Source organism: Brassica rapa, chromosome A09 (genome assembly GCF_000309985.2).
Source record: "Brassica rapa cultivar Chiifu-401-42 chromosome A09, CAAS_Brap_v3.01, whole genome shotgun sequence".
Classification (NCBI taxonomy): domain Eukaryota; kingdom Viridiplantae; phylum Streptophyta; class Magnoliopsida; order Brassicales; family Brassicaceae; genus Brassica; species Brassica rapa.
The window spans coordinates 24,545,888-24,566,532 of record NC_024803.2 but is presented as its reverse complement, the minus strand read 5'-3'; the positions used below and the strand labels follow the sequence as shown (position 1 = coordinate 24,566,532).

The 20,645-nt window shown below is 35.9% G+C and overlaps 3 protein-coding genes across 3 annotated transcripts; all 3 read left to right on the top strand.

The window, feature by feature from the left end:
- Positions 1 to 520: 520 nt before the first annotated feature.
- On the top strand, positions 521 to 1,303 carry LOC103840073. The gene has a single exon (XM_009116556.3). The coding sequence runs from the start codon at positions 778 to 780 to the stop codon at positions 1,045 to 1,047; it is 270 nt and encodes an 89-aa protein (XP_009114804.2). The 5' UTR covers positions 521 to 777; the 3' UTR covers positions 1,048 to 1,303.
- A 7,375-nt stretch (positions 1,304 to 8,678) lies between these two features.
- Positions 8,679 to 20,566, top strand: LOC103840072. Its single transcript, XM_009116555.3, has 2 exons — positions 8,679 to 9,250; positions 15,532 to 20,566. Exon 1 carries the CDS (start codon positions 8,856 to 8,858, stop codon positions 9,123 to 9,125), a length of 270 nt encoding a protein of 89 aa, XP_009114803.2. The 5' UTR covers positions 8,679 to 8,855; the 3' UTR covers positions 9,126 to 9,250; positions 15,532 to 20,566.
- LOC103840071 lies at positions 14,949 to 15,611 on the top strand. Its single transcript, XM_009116554.3, has one exon. It carries the CDS (start codon positions 15,136 to 15,138, stop codon positions 15,403 to 15,405), a length of 270 nt encoding a protein of 89 aa, XP_009114802.1. The 5' UTR covers positions 14,949 to 15,135; the 3' UTR covers positions 15,406 to 15,611.
- Positions 20,567 to 20,645: the final 79 nt, after the last annotated feature.

The following is a 20,645-nucleotide window of genomic DNA, read 5'->3' as shown; positions in this document are numbered from 1 at the left end:
CGTATACTAAACAACTTAACTGGTATTTAATTTATATTTACCGGCTATTTTGATCAGTTAATGTTTGTTATTTGTATCAAATCGAGATAATGCAATATAATGATATGCAAATGTATTATATCTTAGGTTGCAATGCAAGAGACATAGGGATAGAATGGACATTAAAAAAATACACATCATTTGAAAAGTTAAAATTCCATCCGTGCAAATATGCAAGTTATTTGTGTATATGGGTAGCAATTTCTCAAAATAGATTGTAGAAAGCCAGATACACGAATAGTCAGATAAAGACATGAATTGATTATACTATGACAAATTTCAAAACAAAACCTGATATTGTCGTTACAAACTAATCGAGGGATTAGTTTAAAATAATCAATCGGAGGAGATATTACAAGGAAAAAAAATGGTTTAGGTTGGCACAAGCGCCAGTTATAGTAACCAAAACCAAGTGCGCATAGTGCTATCCGGGATCTCTTAAAATAGCCCTTATCCAATTTGTTAACAGGTGGGCACATTGGTAAACAAGCCAGTTCACCAAACCCAGACGACAAAAACTTGGGGGGAAACCAGGGGGAGACAGCATCTGGTTTTGCACTCTAACAAACTGCTAAAAATCTTATCCTCTTCTTCTCTATTATTATATAAATAGAACTCATCGAATCTCATCTTCTTCATAGACAATTCTCACAAAGCAATTTTCCATTTTACAAACAAAAAAGCAAAGCAAGCGTTTCTCTGATAGATATTTGCAATTAATTAAAAAGAAAAGAAAAGATGAGTTCAAGGAGCAAAGCATGGTTAGTGGCAGCAACCATTGGAGCTGTGGAGGCTTCCAAAGACCAATTAGGTCTATGCAGGTGGAATTACATGATCCGATCGGTGAATCAACGTATCCGAAATAATGTGAGATCTGCTACTCAGGCGAACAGGTTCTCTTCTTCGTCCACCACCGTCGTGTCTTCCGGTAAAGATGGTGACAAGGCCAAGCAAGCTGAGGAGTCTCTCAGGACAGTCATGTACTTGAGCTGTTGGGGTCCTAATTGATGACGATGGATCAAAGATTGGATCCGACAGGTTTTATCTATGTTGCGGAGTTTACAATCGAAAGCCCAAGAACTCTAGATCGGAGGAAACTACGGAGTTTTGGCGTTTTGATGGGTTGTTTTCGAATGCACATGATTAAATTGTAGAGGCAAAAATGGTAATTGTACAAAGTGTAGATGAATATAACATTTTATGATCATGCTACATCTCAAGATATAAGCTTCCAATTCCATGATCCATTTGTTTGAAACATGAACTGATGAACCTTGTCCACTGTTTTGCTATCAAACTTGACTACATGCTCTTCTTGGAATTAGATATCTGAGTGGTTTCGCATCAAGCCAAGCTTTAAATTTCGGTATTAACATGAGCGATATAATGTTTTGGGAAGCTAAAGACATTTGTCACACACAAGCTAAATTACAGTAGCATTAGCATCAATGGGTTTTAATTCTAGGTCATTGATTTTTCACGGCATGAGGAAATAACATCTGATTTATAACACAATGAGTACGAACCCTATATTTTTGGACAAAAGAAAATATTGAAGGAACAGTTGGGCAGTACATGTTATTAATTGGCGTTTGATTCAACGGTATTTATGAGAATTGCAGCCTCTGTTACCGCGAGGACTAATAACTCGTATTCTATACAATGGTGATTCGTTGGCCTATGCTTGTACCGTTGAGCCAAGATGTGAATATTCCTGCTTACCTACTTTTCCAAGTATTAGTCCGTATTCAAACCCAGAGATGGAAATATAGTGATTGACAGAATAGATAAGAAGACCTCTTTTATGAATTATGTACCCTTTTTTGGTTCAAAATGAATTATATACCTAAACTCTATTATACTGTGACATATTGTTTAAGTGTTGTACCGACGATTGAATTAGTGTAAAGTTAATACTAAGAAAATGCTTTTTAATATTCCTTGGTAACATGGTAATTAGAATGGCAAGCGGTGATTGTTTAGTAGGATGCTTTTTTTTTTTTGAGCAAACGTTTAGTAGGATGATCATGATGATATAATAAACAGCAAAGAAAAAAAAAAGGAAAGAAGCCACTTGAGTTGAGCGATACTTATGGTCCAAACTCCAAAACCGGTTGCAGGAACACTGAAATCATGCCAACCCATGATACCACAAACCCACTTCTTCCCCCAATTCTATTTGTCCTTTCTATTAACCAATATTAAATAAAGAGTAATATGAACATGGCAAAAATATAACTTCAGCTGTTATCAATACCTAAAACGGCAATACCTAAAACATCTGATTTTCTTTTTACCACTTCAGCTTTTAGAAGCAGTTTTGTCTGTTTTAAGTTCCGTTGTAATCACGACATGTTCGTTTGTCTATCCAGATTAATCATTTGCAAATTAGAATTAATGATTATTTTGTGTCAAAATGAAAATTATTCAAATGATTTGTTTAAATGAGTTTTAAAATGAAAAACAATCAAATGATCCATAAAGATGAGTTTATTTAATGAATCTGGACGTTGATTAACTTATTAAAAATAACAAATGATAAATTTATTTTTATTCTAATAAATTAATTTATGGTGTTTATTAATTTATGGAGTATTAGTTTATAAAGTTTTTACTGTATATATTAAAATATATCAGTTTTTAGAAAGCTCAATTTTACAATGATTTTTTTTTTATAAACTCTATCGGCTGATCTGGTCAGCTTCGGGAAGAATGCATTTAGTGCTACAGAGTAGACTTATTATCTGCCTGATCCAAGTTTGAAATACATTCCGACTAATGTCAGGAGGTGAACCGATCATCTGTTACGATCCACCATATAAACTACTTAGGCCGAAGTCCAAACCCAAACTTTCTAAATGATGATAATTTAGTTCTAAAAAAAAATCAAACTCAACACTGATATACGCTAAACTCCAAAGAGATTGCCATTAGACTACCATCACATGTTTAATTTTACCATGATTTAACTGATAGATACACGAAAAGTTGAATAATATAAACAAAGTGAAAATAAAATACCAAAGTAAAGTGATACGTCGAATCTTTTTGGTTATTTATAAAAGAATTGTGTAGTGTAACAGTTTCGTTGAGGTTTAGATTTCTTCAGATATATGCGACTGTTTGTAATCCAATAAGCTGAAAATACAATGGCTTGTGTTATAATCCGAAAAGTCAAAGTCAACGCAACAAACAAGAGATATAAGGGTTGATACTAATTAAAGACATGACCTATGAAAAAAAAAACCTGATATTTTCAAACCAACGAAGGATTAGCCTAAAAAGAGAATCAATCGGAAAAGTCGAGGAGATATTACAAAGTTTTTGTTTATGTAGGCACGAATGTCAATATAGTTAGCAAAAATCATTGCGCTTATCCAAGCCTGATCCCACGTGTCAATCCAAGTCCCACATTGGATAATTAGACAAAAAGTGTCTAATATATAAAGAGATGTCCAACTCTAATAGTATGAGGCCTTTTGGGATGGAAACCAAAAGTAAATCCATGCGGGCTTGCCAATTAGGCCCAAAGTGGACAATATCGTACTAATCGGATAATATAGAGTTGGACACGGGATTTCACAATCCCAACAATTGGTATCAGAGCCTCAGGTTGGAGACTCGATCTAAGCTTAAGTTGTAGCTTAAGATCCTGGTGCTTGTGAACAAGAGATCGCGACGGCAAGATGGCTGAAGTGACTAGGGCTCCACGCACGAAGGACTTTGGATCTACATCCATCCAATGTCCGATGTTGTCATCGACAAACTACACAGTTTGGTCGATGAGGATGAAGGTTCTACTACGTGTTCATGAAGTGTGGGACACAATCGAACCCGGTTCAGATGATCAAAAGAAGAACGATGTTGCGATAGCTCTTTTGTTTCAATCTGTTCCAGAGACTTTGATTCTCCAGGTGGGAGAACAAACCGCATCAAAAGAGATCTGGAACGCCATCAAGTCGCGACACCTAGGAGCTGATCGTGTAAGGGAGGCGAGACTTCAGACGTTGATGACAGAGTTTGATAGGTTGAAGATGGATGATGCAGATACGGTCGATGACTTCGCGGGGAAGATATCGGGCCTATCATCCAAAGCAACCTCGTTGGGAGAAAACATAGAAGAATCCAAGATGGTCAAGAAGTTCTTGAAGGGTCTTCCGAGACACAAGTATATCCAGATCGTAGCATCACTTGAGCAAGTCCTAGATCTCAACTCGACGGGGTTTGAAGACATAGTTGGAAGGCTTAAAGCATACGAGGAGCGTGTAGGAGAAGAAACTCAGAAAGAAGACCAAGGGAAGCTGATGTTTTCGAACAATGAAGAGCATAGTCAGAGGGACTATGAGAATTCCAGTGGTAGAGGAAGAGGAAGGAACGGTAGAGGCAGAGGTCGAGGTAGGTCACACAACCAAAACCGTGCGTCACACACCGAAGATAACAACTCGAAGAAGAATCGTTCAAAGCTGATATGTTGGAGATGTGACAAGCCTGGTCACTACGCAACTGTCTGTCCCGAAAAGACAGAAAAGAATCAAGAAACCAACCTAAACGAGACAGAAGAGGCTGATGCACTCTATGTACACGAGGTGGTGTTTTTGAACGAAGATAAGGTGATTCCGAAGAATCTTGATATCAACAAAGGCGATGCAAGTGTCTGGTATTTGGATAATGGAGCGAGCAATCACATGACAGGGAATAAGGAGTTCTTTTCGAGTTTGAATCTCAACACCAAAGGGAAAGTGAAGTTTGGTGATGGATCGTGTGTTGACATTGTAGGAAAGGGTGTGGTTACCTTTGTGTGCAAGACTGGAGAGAAGAAGGCACTCAAGGACATATACTACATACCTGATCTGAAGCACAATATATTGAGTCTTGGGCAAGCAACAGAGAACGGATGTGAGGTTAACATGAAAGATGTCTACTTAACGCTCACAGATTCGCATGGAAGGTTGCTAGTTCATGTGACAAGATCTCCAAACCGTCTCTACAAGACCCCTATGGAGATAAGCTACTCGGAGAGTTTACATGTCAGGGACGTAGATGCTACATGGAGGTGGCATGCTCGACAAGGACATATATGCTATGGAGTGATGAACAACATGGTAAGGAAGGAGATGGTCTTAGGAATGCAGAGTGTAACACACGAAGAAGGCGTGTGTGACGCATGTCTCGCAGAGAAGCAAATGAGACACTCATTCCCGAGTGTAACACACGAAGAAGGCGTGTGTGACACATGTTTTGCAGGGAAGCAAATCAGAGATACATTCCTGACTAAGGCCATGGTTTGTACATCAAAGCCATTGAGATTATTGCTTGGAGATTTGTGTGGACGAATCGCACCACCAACGCCAGCAGATAATCGTGAGGCATTCTATCGGTTCAAAAGATTTCACACCGATAGAGGAGGAGAGTTTGCCTCAGCTATGTTCAATCTAGGTTGCACCGATAGAGGAGGAGAGGTTGCCTCAGATGTGTTCAATCTAGGATGCACCGATAGAGGAGGTGAGATTGCCTCAGATGAGTTTAACCTATCTTATGAAGAAGATTGGGTTGAAACTATGGAAGACGAGTTGGAGTCTATCACAAGAAACAAGATATGGGAGCTTGTAGATAGACCAACTGGTTCTGAGAAGAAAGGAGAAGAGGATCGAGTTTGTGTGTTACACAAGACGTTGCATATGTTACGCCAGGCACCCAGAGCATGGAGTGTGAAACTTGATCAGGTTCTCAAAGAGATGAGATTTGAGAAGTGCACAAAGGAACCATCAGTGTACTGCAAGACTGAAGGAGGAGACGTCTTGATCATTGCCATCTACGTTGATGATCTATTTGTGACAGGAACTTCACTTAAGGTGATTAGGCAATTCAAGGAGGAGATGTCTAAGAAGTTCGAGATGTTAGATCTAGGTAAGCTAACGTACTACCTTGGCATAGAGGTGATTCAAGGAGCAGACGGAATCCGAATAAAGCAAGAGAGGTATGCTCAAGGAATCCTGTGTGACACAAAGATGGGAGTGTGTAACACGACTCACGTAGGAGTGTGCAACACGACTCAAGGAATCCTGTGTGACACAAAGATGGAAGTGTGTAACACGACTCACGTAGAAGTGTGCAACACGACTCACGGAGGAGTGTGTAACACAAAGGTGGAAGCGTGTGACACAACGCACGTACCAATGGAATCAAGGTTCTTAAAGGCTGAAGATGAACCAGAGATAAATCAGTTGGGTGTTGAGCAGAAGGCCGACATCCTTCCCAGAGTTCACGTACGCAAGATGGCGGATGTGACCAGAGTTATCATCGCAGTGAGCTTCAGCCACAAGACTCATCGCAACTTAAGTGAAGAGGTCATGAGAAGGTTCTACAAGAACTGGGCCGATTCTAAGAAGGAGCGGTACGGAAGCAAGGAGAGCATCCGGTCTAACCTTGAGAAAGATGTGAATCCAATGGGTGGATTCGCACACCATGGTGTGCTCGAGGATGATTACTTGATGATTGAGTTCAAGCAAATGAGGAGCTTAATCGGAGTTCAAGAAATTGATCTCCCTAATTCAAGTTGGAATTAAGGGGGTGAATGTTGGATAATTCCAAGCTTGTGGAAACTTAACATATTATTAGATGTTTAATATGTTAAGATAAACACAATAAGGAAACCTAGAAATAGGAAAAGGAAGTTTCTATTTAGGTTAGGTTTGTGTTTTCCATATCCCACATGTTAAAGGGAATTGTCTTTCATATAAATATAGGTCTAATGGAGAGGTGTTCCATATGATCTAAGTGAAACATATTGAGAGCTTTAGTTTTGAGTAGTTTCTAAAGCTAATAAGAAAAGTTGTTCTTATAACTCTTTGTGTTTCTAAGAGATCTGAATTGGTATCAGAGCGGTTGACGAATATCTTCAAGAAGACCAAAATACCCTTCGAGTAGGAATGGGACCCTTCAAGATGGAAAGGGAGGTTCGGCAGAGATTAGTCAGAAGATCCTGGAATTGTGGGAAGAGCATCCTCAAAGCAACAGCAACTCAAAGTAACCTTGCGACTAAGGGTGTCGAATGTCGAAGATGCGACAAGGCACCGAGATGATTCGCTAGAGGAAAAAGGGCACAAGGTGTGTGGTCCTTAGCTTGAGGGGGAGAATGAGAGATGTCAATCCAAGTCCCACATTGGATAATTAGACAAGGAGTGTCTAATATATAAAGAGATGTCCAACTCTAATAGTATGAGGCCTTTTGGGATGGAAACCAAAAGTAAATCCATGCGGGCTTGCCAATTAGGCCCAAAGTGGACAATATCGTACTAATCGGATAATATAGAGTTGGACACGGGATTTCACAATCCCAACAGATCCCACATGTTTTGGCGCTTAAGACCATTTCCAATGAAACTCTATTTTTTCCTATTTTTTCTTCTATAATTTACACAAAAATAGAGTAACTTTATTATAGTGTAACTTTTGCTTTAATGGTGTTACTCTATAATAGAGTTACTCCATTTTTTTCACTAAAATAAAGTAAAAGTGAATATGGAGTAAGGAATGCTCCAACCTAACTTCATATCTCACTTCATAATGAAATTTACTTCATTTTAGAGGAAAAATTGAAGTTATATATTGAAGATGCTATAAAACCCAACAACAGGTAACTCACAAGTAAAAATTTGAACCACTGTACCACATCAAACTTTTATAATCATGCTGCCCCTAAAATATACTCCTTCCGTTTCAATATACTTGATGTTTTAGAGAAGTTTTGTTGTTTTATAATAGATGAAGTTTGCACAAATCTATGTAACTTTAACTTTATTAAAAACTGTGTAACCAATTGGATTTTTTTAGTTTTTATTTATAATTAAATAAACTAATTTTATATTATAATTTAGCGATGATTTTGATAAAAAGTAGTTTTTCTTAATATTTGTGCATTTGAGTAAAACATCAAGTAATAAGAAACAGAGGGAGTATAACATAATTTGACGCCTAAAACATGAGTTTTACCCGCTTTAACCCAGGATCGGCACTGCGCCTACCTGCACTTCCGGCCATCTCCGATCTCTTAGAATACAATATTAGTTCTTATCCAATTTGTTAACAGGTGGGGCACAATTCACCGAACCAACAAGACAAAATCTTAGGAAAACCAATAAATATTTAAGATATCTTTTAAGTGTTTCAAAAAAAAAAAAGTTTGAGATATCTCTTATACTTTTTTCTCTTTACACTTTTCAGTTAAGAAACATCGTTTATATCTCTTATTTAAAAGAGAATTTTTAGTTTTTTTTGGTTAAAAATTAAGAATCGTTTTTTAGTCGAAGATCAAAACTTTATTTAATAAATTGAGGTTAATCATGGTCTAACTGTTGATATTAATTAAAGACATGACGTGTGAAAAAAAACCTGATATTTACAAACCAACGAATGATTAGCCTAAAAAGGAGAATCAATCGGAGGAGTCGAGGAGATATTACAAACTTTTTGTTTATATGGGCACGAGTGCCAATATAGTAAGCAAAACCTATTGCGGCTAGCTGCATATGTGTCAACAGGTGGGCACAATGGTAATAACTAGCCAATTCACCAAACCAACAAGACAAAAACTTGGGGAAAACCAGGGGGAGCCAGCGTCTGGTTTTGCACACTAACAAGCGGCTAAAACTCTTATCCTCTGGTGCTCTCTATTATATAAATAGAACCCATGGGATCTCATCTTCTTTCATCAGCAACTTTCACAAATCAATTCTCCTTTTTACAAACAAAAGACAAAGCAAGAGTTTCTCTTATTTCTCCAATTTGACCCAAAAGAAGAAAAAGAAAGAGAAAAGATGAGTTCAAGAAGCAAAGCATGGTTAGTGGCAGCAACCATCGGAGCCGTGGAGGCCTCGAAAGACCAATTAGGACTATGCAGGTGGAATTACATGATCCGATCGGTGAATCAACGTATCCGAAACAACGTGAGATCCGCTGCTCAGGCGAACAGGTTCTCTTCTTCGTCCACGACCGCCCTTGCCTCCTGCAAGGATTGTGACAAGGCAAAGCAAGCTGAGGAGTCTCTCAGGACCGTCATGTACTTGAGCTGTTGGGGTCCTAATTGATGAAGACAGATTAATTCAGATTTTTACTTTTGCTTTGCGGTCGATTGGATCCGACAGGTTGTATCTATGTGGCGGGAGCTATGAAATCAAAATCCTAAATAGACGCTATGAGTTTTTGGGGTTTTGATGGGTTCTTTCGGGATGCAATCAAATAACGGATTCGAACTGTATAAGGCAAAATGATACTTGTACAGAATTCAGGGATGATTATAAGAGTTAATGTAAATCCTGCATGTTACTGGAAAATATAGAGCTTTCTATGATCCATTCGTTTAACACATCATACTTTTCCACTGTTGTTGATATCGAGCTTGACTATATGCTCTTCCTAAATTGAATTTCTAAGAGGTTTCCCGTCAAGCCAAGCTTTACATTCGGTAATAACTTGCTCGGGAAGTTTAAAGACATATGTCACACAAGATAAATTATAGTAACATTAACATCAATGGATTTTTAATTCTAGGTCATTTTATTTTGATAAGATTTGAATAACTCGTTTGTTTCTTCTGCTTGAACTTCTCTTTTTAGAACTGTTTTCTCTTTGTTTCTTTCCCTAAGACTCATTTGTTTTTTATTTTTTTAGAAATGAGACCACACAAATCCGTATATAAGATTATTCGATGATCAGTTTACCGATCATTTCATGATCAGTTTACCATCATTCAGCCAGATCTACAATCGTCATGATCAGTTTACCATCATTCAGCCAGATCTACAATCGTTCCAAATGCTCACTGAACGTCCGACACTTAATTAAAAAATAGGTTATTTGTCCCAACTTTCAAAGACTACACATATTTCAACACTTATAAAATAAACTAGGATAAAACATTCACCTTGCACAGAATAAATTTATATGAAAATTATTTAAGAAACATCGTTTGGAAAAATAAAATTTATATTCTTGATCGGATTAATATTTTTGGCCCTTATACAATTTTTTTTAAAATTTTTTGTTAATTACATAATTTTGTTTACTGATGAGCTGATCACATTTTTAAAAATATTTTAAGTAAAGAATCACTTATCGTATAAGAACCTAACGTTTAGGCTGAAAAATCTCAGACATACTATTTCGTTACAATGAAACTATGCCAGCTCCGTTTTAAATCATGATTTAACAATTTAAAAGTTAATTATTGTTATGAGAAGTTTATGTTCACCTGTCAATCTTATCTATCTTCAATATTTTTCTTATTTTGGTTATTGCTCGATATAAATATTGATTTTTGAGTTTATTCTTATTTCGTTATTTTGTTTTGGCCTGATATTTAGAAAATGTATATGATTTAAAATTATTAAAAAGATACATACTCAGGTTAAGATATACGCCTTGTGCAGAATAAATATTTTATTTTCATTATTTTATATTTTTCTGCATATTATGAAATAATAAAATAATAATTATATATTAAATTACTAAGAAATCAGTTACTATTATGTAATAAAATTGGTGTGCCTATATAAATCAAACGACCGCTCTTGTTTATTCACAATCATTTAGGATAAATAAATCAAAACAATCAATCTTATATATCATATATGATATCTAATTAAATTTAAATGATATTAACATAGAGATATAATATAATTTTAATATAGATATTTATTAAATGAGGTTTCTACTCATATGATTTTATTATTATTTGCATATTTGCATATTTGTATAACAAAATTTTACACCAACGATTTTTTTTAATCTGGAATGTTTAGTGGTTTCAATAATTTGTAATCATTTAAATAACAATTAAGATTTCAAAATTAAAATATTAACTTTTCAATATATAGTCAATGCAGATATCAAAATATAAGTATGTATTTTCATATGATGTATACATAAAAACCTATTAAAATAATATTATTTATACATATGATTTTATAAGCATTGTATCTTATTATAGAAAAAAATTAAACCTTGATCGCAAAAGTTTATGTGAGACTTTTAATAGTTTTAGTAATTTATACTCGTTTTGAAAAATTCAAAATACACCATATACAAAAAAAAATCAAAGTTCTTATTATATTATTAAAGTAATTGTGTAATTTATTTTAATAATAAATAATTAAACAAAATGATAGAAAATATACAGAATGTTAACAAATCTTTATTATTTAAAATCATTAATTGCCATATGTATCTTAATCAGATTAGGTAATTCCGTAGGTTTTATTTAAGGAAAAATATATAATGTTTCAGTTTGATAAATGAATGGTTCATAATAGACATACTATATAATATAACATTCTCTAACGATTTAATTTTGGACTAACAAAATTATTCATTGATACCCAAGCCGTCATGTAAGCAAATTAGCATTCTAATTACGTGAAAATTCAGTATGATAATTTTTAATTAATACAAACTACAAGTTATAACTTTTTAAATGTTTCTCAATTAATATATAGGGGATCTCTGCTGTAGAAAAACCACTCGAGCTTTTTCTGATGAAATTGAAAATATTCAAGAAGTCCGTCGTTACAAATTCTCCGGACAGTCATGTTTCTGATTTGTTGGGGTTCAAGTTTTAAAATATATATCAGTGGATTTTCTTAACAAAACCCAAATCAGGTCGCTGAGAAAATCTGGAAGCTTTGTCCGCTTAAGCATATGGCCAATTTTTCTTACGTAGATAAATGTTACCATTATCATCGTACTTGTATGTAACAATGTCATGCCTCAGAAGGCTATCTAATCGATTTAATTAGACATAAATCATTTACAAAACTGATGATTCATTGTTACACTCTACTTACTGCAACTAATTAAAACTATGACTAGAAGCTCTTCCTAACCATCAAAAAAAGAACATGCTATTCATGATATATCAGTTGATAGTTCTCTTTCTTTAGATCTAAAGACTTGATAAAGGTAAGACGATTCAGATCGTAGATTCGTAAGACCAAAAGTTAAATGTAAGCGCACAATATTAGAATTGTTATGTTACGTAAAATACAATTCAGTTTCTCACTTATCGATTTCTTGGTTGATCTTATTTTTCAGTTTAATGTTTTAAGTATCGATTTAGTTGAAAACATTATATGTAAGGCATTGGCCATTTTTATTTCCCAAAGAACTAATCAAAATACAATTATTTTTCTTCCTTCTATGAATCATGTTCTTTCTCTCTTTATTATATTCTCTTCATTTATCATCTTCTTATATCTTTATCTTCTACTTTTAAATAGATATTTTTATTCATTAACCGGTTTGGAAATGAGATTCTGGTACTAATTACAATGTTGATTCAAACCAAATAACCGGTTTTACTAAAAACTTATATGACTTCCCTTTACAAATCTAAGCCACACATTCGTCAAATAGCTAAAGTTCCTCCAAAAGTTGTTTGTCGTTTCAACTGAGGGATACATAGTCCGAAAAGGTGAAATAAACATAGTTTCCCGTATTTCCAAATGTTTCAAACCGAAGATTCTTGAAACATCATGGTTCACCTTCCCCCTGGAGTAGCTGGCTCCCAGTCAACTCCTCCAACATGTAACCGATATTGGGATCTGAAACTTTTAAATATGTGAAGAAGATTGGGGAATAAGTCGCCCATACTTTTGATGAACGTCATGTCCACCTATCCTCGCATCAAGAAAAAAAAATAGACCAGGTTCGAAAAGGTGGTGCACCAATAGTTAGAAGATCTCTAAAGACCTCACAAAGGAACAAAAAGAAGCAGCAGCACCACAACTAATCAAATGATCCACCAACGTCCACGGGATGTGGTTCTTCAACAAAATGAAGTCACCAAAATAAGATTAAAACCCACATACCACCTCAATACATCATCCTCTTCGCCATTTTCACCATCTCAAGAACCGGAAGATGGACAGCCTTTGCCTCACCTAAATTTTTTTTTGGTGACAGTCAGAGGCTAATTAACACCAAACAAACGAAAAGCTCACCACCAGTAAAGATATCTAACACTACTTCAACTAGAAACAGGAATTGATGCCTAGTAAGGAAGATCAATGGGGATAAAGATTGCCCAAACGGTTACGAGATGGACATAGACGACCACACTTATGAACCACTCTTCCTTTCTTCATGCGCCGTTGCTAGCAGCGATAACACATTTTGGTAAGCCACTAGAAAACGCGTCAACGAAGTATATGAACCCTCTAAAGCTCACATGCCGTTGATTAGTTGGAACTGTCATACCAAGACACCGAGGTCGTGACTGTGACCCTAAAACAAAAGCTTCTCTTCACGAAACCCAGACTCACAGATCTGTCGTCACTCTTTCACTGTGCGCCGCATTCTCTAAGAGAAGACCAAACCTAAACTGAAAAAAGAGAACTCCTCCACAAACCCTAAGAGCCAACCCCTACTGCCTTCTATGCCTTGCCAACCTCACGTCAAATTTGGCTCAACATCAACTTATATTTCCCAACATTTATTTACACACGATCATCTACACATCACGGATTGACTACACATACAAGCTCGAAGTAGTATCATCTAGGTGAACTTGAGGGCTACCTACACTACCTTATCAACCTAACGTGTACTCAAACCAAAGACTCCAATGAGATTATTTCATTCAACCATACTTGGAATAAATGAATCTTCTCTTAAACTACACTGTTACAAGAGACAAGATCTAAAACTGAGAGAAGGAAAATTTGGACTTTGACATAAATTGCATTACCCATTCTCCTAGTCCACAACCTTTAAGAGTGTGGATTCAAACCATCAGTTGGTTCAAAATACCCAATCCAACGTTAGGATTTTAAAATCCACCACAAACCATCACCAAAGATGACACCTCATTTAACCACTTCTTGAGTTATAGACCTTGAATGTGTGCCGCCGAAAACAGGTGAACAAGCCTCTTGTATTCCCATCACTCTTCAGAGGATTTTTTAATCACGTTTATACATAGGGATGTTAAGAACCTTCTACACTCTAATCACCAATGCATTGTCTCCTAGATTGTACTGAGATGGAAATACTATGACTGGAGAAAAACAGAGAAGTTGAAGCTATTCGTCTAAACAACATTTGCTCAAAGACGAAGGCTGCTCCCATCAGACGAGTAGACTACACGCGCCATAGTCAGAAGACCCCCACTGACACACGAAGACAGAGAACACATGCAAGCTCCTCTTCAAACATAAACCGTCGAGGACTTTCCTAGACGAGGTTGAGTGGTCACTCCCGAACAAGATAGTGATCTCCCAGCCTTGGAAGAAGGTAGATCCATAGATGAGGCTCATCACGCCGTCACAAACTGTCGTCGTAAGAAAATCGTCAGAATCTTTTTTTTTAAAAAGATTAAATCTGACAAAAGTTTTCAGTCCTAAAAGTCGAGTCTCCTTTATGCAAGCACTCCTTCTACCTTGCCACAACTCGAGAAAACGCCGAAAACTGATGACCTTTGTTCTTCGCGAGCAGATTTACGGTTTTGTGTGTTCCGGCCGAATATGTGATTACATTAGGAAATATTTGATAAAAACCGTAAATCTTTGTAATATTGAATCTTTTATAGTGTAATCAAATGACATATCGAAGGATTGGTTACAAACTGAAAACAATAGAAGGATTAGTTTAAAAAAGATCAAGCGAAGGATTAGTTTTACAAAATCATTCAAATAGATTAGTTTCAAAAAAAAAAGAAATCAATCGAAGGAGTTATCAGTGAATTTGTTTTTCAGGTAAAGCACAAGCAACAAATGTAATACATAAAAACCAAGTGCGCATAGCTACACTTGCGGATCTCTTAGGAGACTATGGGCACAATGGTAATAACTAGCAATTCACCAAACCAACAAGACAAAAACTTGGGGAAAACAAGGGGAGACAGCGTCTGGTTTTGCACACTAACAAGCGGCTAAAACTCTTATCCTCTGGTGCTCTCTATTATATAAATAGAACCCATGGAATCTCATCTTCTTTCATCAACAACTTTCACAAATCAATTCTCCTTTTTACAAACAAAAAACAAAGCAAGAGTTTCTCTTATTTCTCCAATTTGACCCAAAAGAAGAAAAAGAAAGAGAAAAGATGAGTTCAAGAAGCAAAGCATGGTTAGTGGCAGCAACCATCGGAGCCGTGGAGGCCTCGAAAGACCAATTAGGACTATGCAGGTGGAATTACATGATCCGATCGGTGAATCAACGTATCCGAAACAACGTGAGATCCGCTGCTCAGGCGAACAGGTTCTCTTCTTCGTCCACGACCGCCCTTGCCTCCTGCAAGGATTGTGACAAGGCAAAGCAAGCTGAGGAGTCTCTCAGGACCGTCATGTACTTGAGCTGTTGGGGTCCTAATTGATGAAGACAGATTAATTCAGATTTTTACTTTTGCTTTGCCGTCGATTGGATCCGACAGGTTGTATCTATTTGGCGGAGCTGTGAAATCAAAATCCTAAATTAAACGCTATAAGTTTTGGGGTTTTTTAACAGATTTGAATTGTACAAAGCACAAATGATACTTGTACAGATTGCAGAGATGAATATAAAAAAAAATATTTATGTACATCTCAAGATATAGCTTCCATGATCCATTCTTTTTGACTAAGTGGTTTCGCATCAAGTCGAGCTTTTAATTCGGTAATAGCATGCTCTATAATGTTTGGGAAGTCAAAGACGTTAGTCACACACAGAACGGACAGTTAGGATCAGTAGGAACTCCAGCAATGTATATTGAATTAAAGAAGCAGTTATGACTTCATGTCATCATTGGCGTTTGTGTTTTGATAATTATAGCATCTGTTTTATTTTTCCCTTATTAATCCACCTTCTTAATTACACTCTCACATCTAGCAATCCCCAAGGAGTAATAACTCGCAAGCATTCTTGACTCTGATGTTTGGTCTATGTTTGTTCCTTTAACCATTATGTGAAGATCCTGCTGACCTATTTTGCCATACGTTAGACGTTGTTCAAGCCCCATGATGGATATACAGTGGTTAAAGTGTCTGTTAGGCTAATAAGTCCAAAAAAGGTTAATAAGTCCCTGTTGTAACAAGTATTTGAATCGTTTGTTACGTTTGGAGGTATGGTCCTGTTCCGGCATTCGGGAAATGGCTCTCAGGCGTCGGCTCTCCATCAATCCCTATGTCCTTTGCCGCCCTCTCCCATGGTCCTGTATGGTGGTGTTCCTCCACCGGGATGTGCGCATATTCTGGTCTTGGTTTCGAGTATGGGTGCTCAGTGGTGTGTTGGCTCCGTTCTCTACCGTCGGAGACTTCTTTGTTCTGCTTTCAATAAAAGAACTTACTCTAGTTCTTAGAGTAAGAATACGTATGGAGGCTGGTCCTGCTCTGCGGGTCGTCGGAGTCATCAGTGTCTTCCATCGGTGGTGGCATATTTTGGGCTCATCCATCCCAGTGGCTTCGCGGTCTAATGGTTGCAAGCCAGGATGTTTCCTTCTTTTATGCAGGTACTCTCCCAACTTGACAGGACTGCTTCCTCCGCAAACCCAATTTCTGAGGGATATGGCTTCTAGGTATGTCATTAATCCCTTCCTCCATTGCGACCTTCATACTGGCAGCATTACATTTAAAAGGCGAGATTGGTTGCGACAGCACCAAACATGGATTAACAAGCTGAGTGGTGAAGTTGATGTCTGGTCCGGGGTTGCTAAACACAACCCGACTACAAGGCATTGTTGTACCAATTTAATCAAGTTTGAGATGTAATGTCTTGTTGTAAAATACCCTTTTTGGGAGCTAATCAATGGAAACTTAAGTTTTTTAAAAAAGGATTTGAATCGATAAAAGTTAATAATGAGAAAATGTTATTAACATCTTTAGCAACTTTGTAATTATATGGTAAATGGTAACGGTGTAGAAAATATTATGATGATGCAAAAAAGGTATTTTTACTCAATAGATGTGAATTGGTTAAATTTTTAAGAAATGTTTTAATTCTAGTTAAAAACTTCAACTAGAGAAAGGAGATAAAAATAGAGTAAAAAGTAACCCAAAAAAACCCCACTTGAGTTGAATGTGGGCGGTGCTCGTGGTCCAAACTTAAAAACCAGTTACATGAACGCTGAAACTGTGGCAAACCACTTGTCTGAAACAACTATAGTTATTGGGATCGTAGATTCGTAAGCACCAGATTTATAAGTTTGTCGTACTATAATTGTTTTTTTGGATAAAATGTTAAATATTAACACCATTTTCAAAAACAATTTACAGGAGTTACGAAGAACACTCATAGCAGACTAATTTAATACAAGCTAAACAACACCAAAAGACAAACTAAAAAATCACGACTATCTGATTTAAAATAAAAAATAATATCATAAATATTCATCTGCTAAATTTTAATTTCTCTACGTGTTAACAAAAGCACGTTGTTAATTAAATTAAGGAGAATTGGGCTATATAACTTTCAAACAAATTATAATTCATTCACTATCTAAAACCCCTAACTCACCTATACAACTTGCCTCTTATATATATAATATTCCATATTGTCCTCATATGCAACTGGTGAAACCTGTAAGAAAAAAAATAAATTGATTTAATGATAATAATATTGAAAAATAACTCGTGGCCCTTTGAAAAACACACATTTTTATATATAATTTATTTTGGTGACTTTGCAAAAGATGAAAGTCTTCTTCCCAGATTTATTTTGGAATTAATTTCTTCTCACAAGAAAGACAACCAATTGTGGTAAATAAGAGACAACTCTTAAGGCGTATACGATGAGTAAACACACCAACTCTTTCATTTATTTTTCTCCTTCTCTTAACTCATTGATTTTTAGTTTCATAATCATGCTTTTGCTTTCATACTCTGTTTTCATTTTTGAATCTTGCAAATGAGATTGAGATTACCGCATCAGGGTTATATCCATGATGCTTTACATATATAGTGGTGAAGAATAACGACGGCAGATCGGTAATAGTGTCGCCGTGTCGAAAAAGAGAGAGGAGATGAAGATGATCTCTATATGGTGGTTAAGAATAATGACGGCGATTCAAGTGAATGTGTATCAGCCTGTCAAAAAATGAATTGAAGAAGATGAACTCACCATATATACTATATTCAATGAAAAAATAGTATAGTATACATTCTTTAATGTAGCTTTATATACATGTACCATACTATTTGAGACATATTTCTATACTATTCTTTAAAATGTAATAATTTGTCATGTCTTCAAATTTGATAGTTCTTTTATCTACATGTTAACAAAAGCACGTTGGTTTATATTCTTGGGATGTGTTTTCATGTCTATTATGTTATTAATAGCTCCGGTGATCTATGTCGCATTGGTCTACGACGCAAACCAAGAAGAGCCACCAAGGCGACACAACCATGGAATCCAATTGGTCGGATTCCAGTGGCTCATGTCTTTATTAGTGGGTTTCTTAGACGACAAAGTCGAGGCATTGTTGGGCTCAGCGGATATTTAGGAAACTATGGAGAGTAATGATGTTTCTCGGATATTTCACAACTCTCAGGAAATTTAATAGAAAACTTGATGTTTATGGGATTTCGGACGCGTTATTCTCCATAGGCATGGTGTTCACCAATCACGAAACCCAAAGATGAGGACTCATTTTGAAGTTCTTCAAAACTATTATGTTTTGGAAGATTGTCCAATACAGAGCTCATAGAGTGACCCAAACAGTGGCTATTGAGGATAATCCTGATCTTAATCCCGAACTCGATCCGCTGCTTCCACGTCAACCCAAGGAATGGCTATTGTTTTCCTCAGACAAGGTTTTGTTCTTCTACGAGAAATGAAAAAGACAGAATAACTAAAAGATGTCACCGAGGAAGAGCTACATTTGCAGAGATAACACGTTCACTTGGCTTCATTTTTGTATTTTGAATTTGATGTTTAGTGATGAGCCTTGGCTTCGACCTTCATCTGAGAGTTTTTCTTAATCTACAATATGTTAAAAAGAATTTGTTAATATCTCACTCATGAAGTCATGAAATCACATCAAAAAAAGATAAGAGATACAACTACGAACCAAAAAAAATCTCCAAGACGGAAATATCAAATGCTCACAGATAAAAGAGAAGACGCAACCGGACATGTAGCAGCGGGGCAATGCTCTTAGTGCACTTATTGCCAGTATCTAATTACAACTTATAATTCAAAAGAAAAGAGAGAGAGGCAAATAGTTACGTAGCAATAGTAAAACAAAGTTGAATCAATAAGAAAATTCGAGTAAGCATTAAGCAGAGTATGATCAACCAGTTGATTAATGAGATACAAAACTCAGCTTAATCACTAGCCTTTTCAAAATAGGCAGACCTAAACAAAACTAAGGTCTCCAACTATACAATGATTCGAAACATAAATAAACGAAACTTGGAACTATATCACATATATGTTCCCATTGATTCAATTTGAAATCTACAATTTTCCATTGTTCTATGATTGAAACCATCTCTTGACATCAACAACAGTTCATGTGTGTCCCAGAATCTCTCTCAATTCACGGAAAAATTATTCTGACAAACATAAGACAAGAAGAGAGAGAGAGGAGAGAGAGAGAGAGAGAGAGAGAGAGAGAGAGAGAGAGAGAGAGAGAGAGAGAGAGGAGAGAGAGAGAGAGAGAGAGAGAGAGAGGAGAGAGACCCATATATGAGACCCAACACGAAAGCCGAAGCACGAACCATGGGTTACTTAACCGATTTCATCGAGGCCCTAGCGGGATCCGCCGATCATAAGCAACCACAAGGGTATAAATGCTAATCATTTTCTACACAAATCCAATAAAATAGGTCAATAATTTGATATTTTTGAGGTATCAGCACTAGTTACCATTGTCTACCGACCATATACTCCGAGGAAGAGACCCATTTGGAAACTCGTTAAAAGAATTCATTTTGGGGGGGGGGGGGGGGGGGGGTTGTGCAGTTCCGAGCGCACAAGGCGACATGTAACAGCTCTTGCAGGACCATGACATCAATTTACCAAACAATTCTGAGCAATAGCCACAACTACCGCCTTGTGCTTCTTTACCAAAGAGTATCAAAGAAGAACCACTATTTTCTGAAACCAAAAACTATTATATAGAAAAAAAAAGATAAATATTAATGTGTCAAGATCTTTTTCTGGTTCTTATACTACAGATATTTTAACAAAAATAATTTACTTATTTAATATTATAACAGTATTTTTTATTATTTAATTATGTTTTAATATTAAGATACATAACATATAAATATATATTGGTAAAATATATAAAATATTAAATGGATATATTTGATTGAATATATTTTATCAGATTTTATCTAATATATATGATCCTCATTAAAATTAACTATATAGCTAACTGTGTTTAGAAATATAGTTATTTTCCATAAGATTGTTTGGGTATATATATATAGTTGTTTTATTATGAATCATTTATTTTTTGTAAGAAATTAAATAATGATTTGATATTAGTTAACTGGGTTTTAGAATATAAAGTTATAACTTTTTACAAAAGATAAGGAAATTACAAAAGTAGTTACAAAAAAAAACGGAAAATACAAAATAAAAAGATATGTTTCCTTGGAAAAAGTTATCAAAATTTCGATTGGATGATCA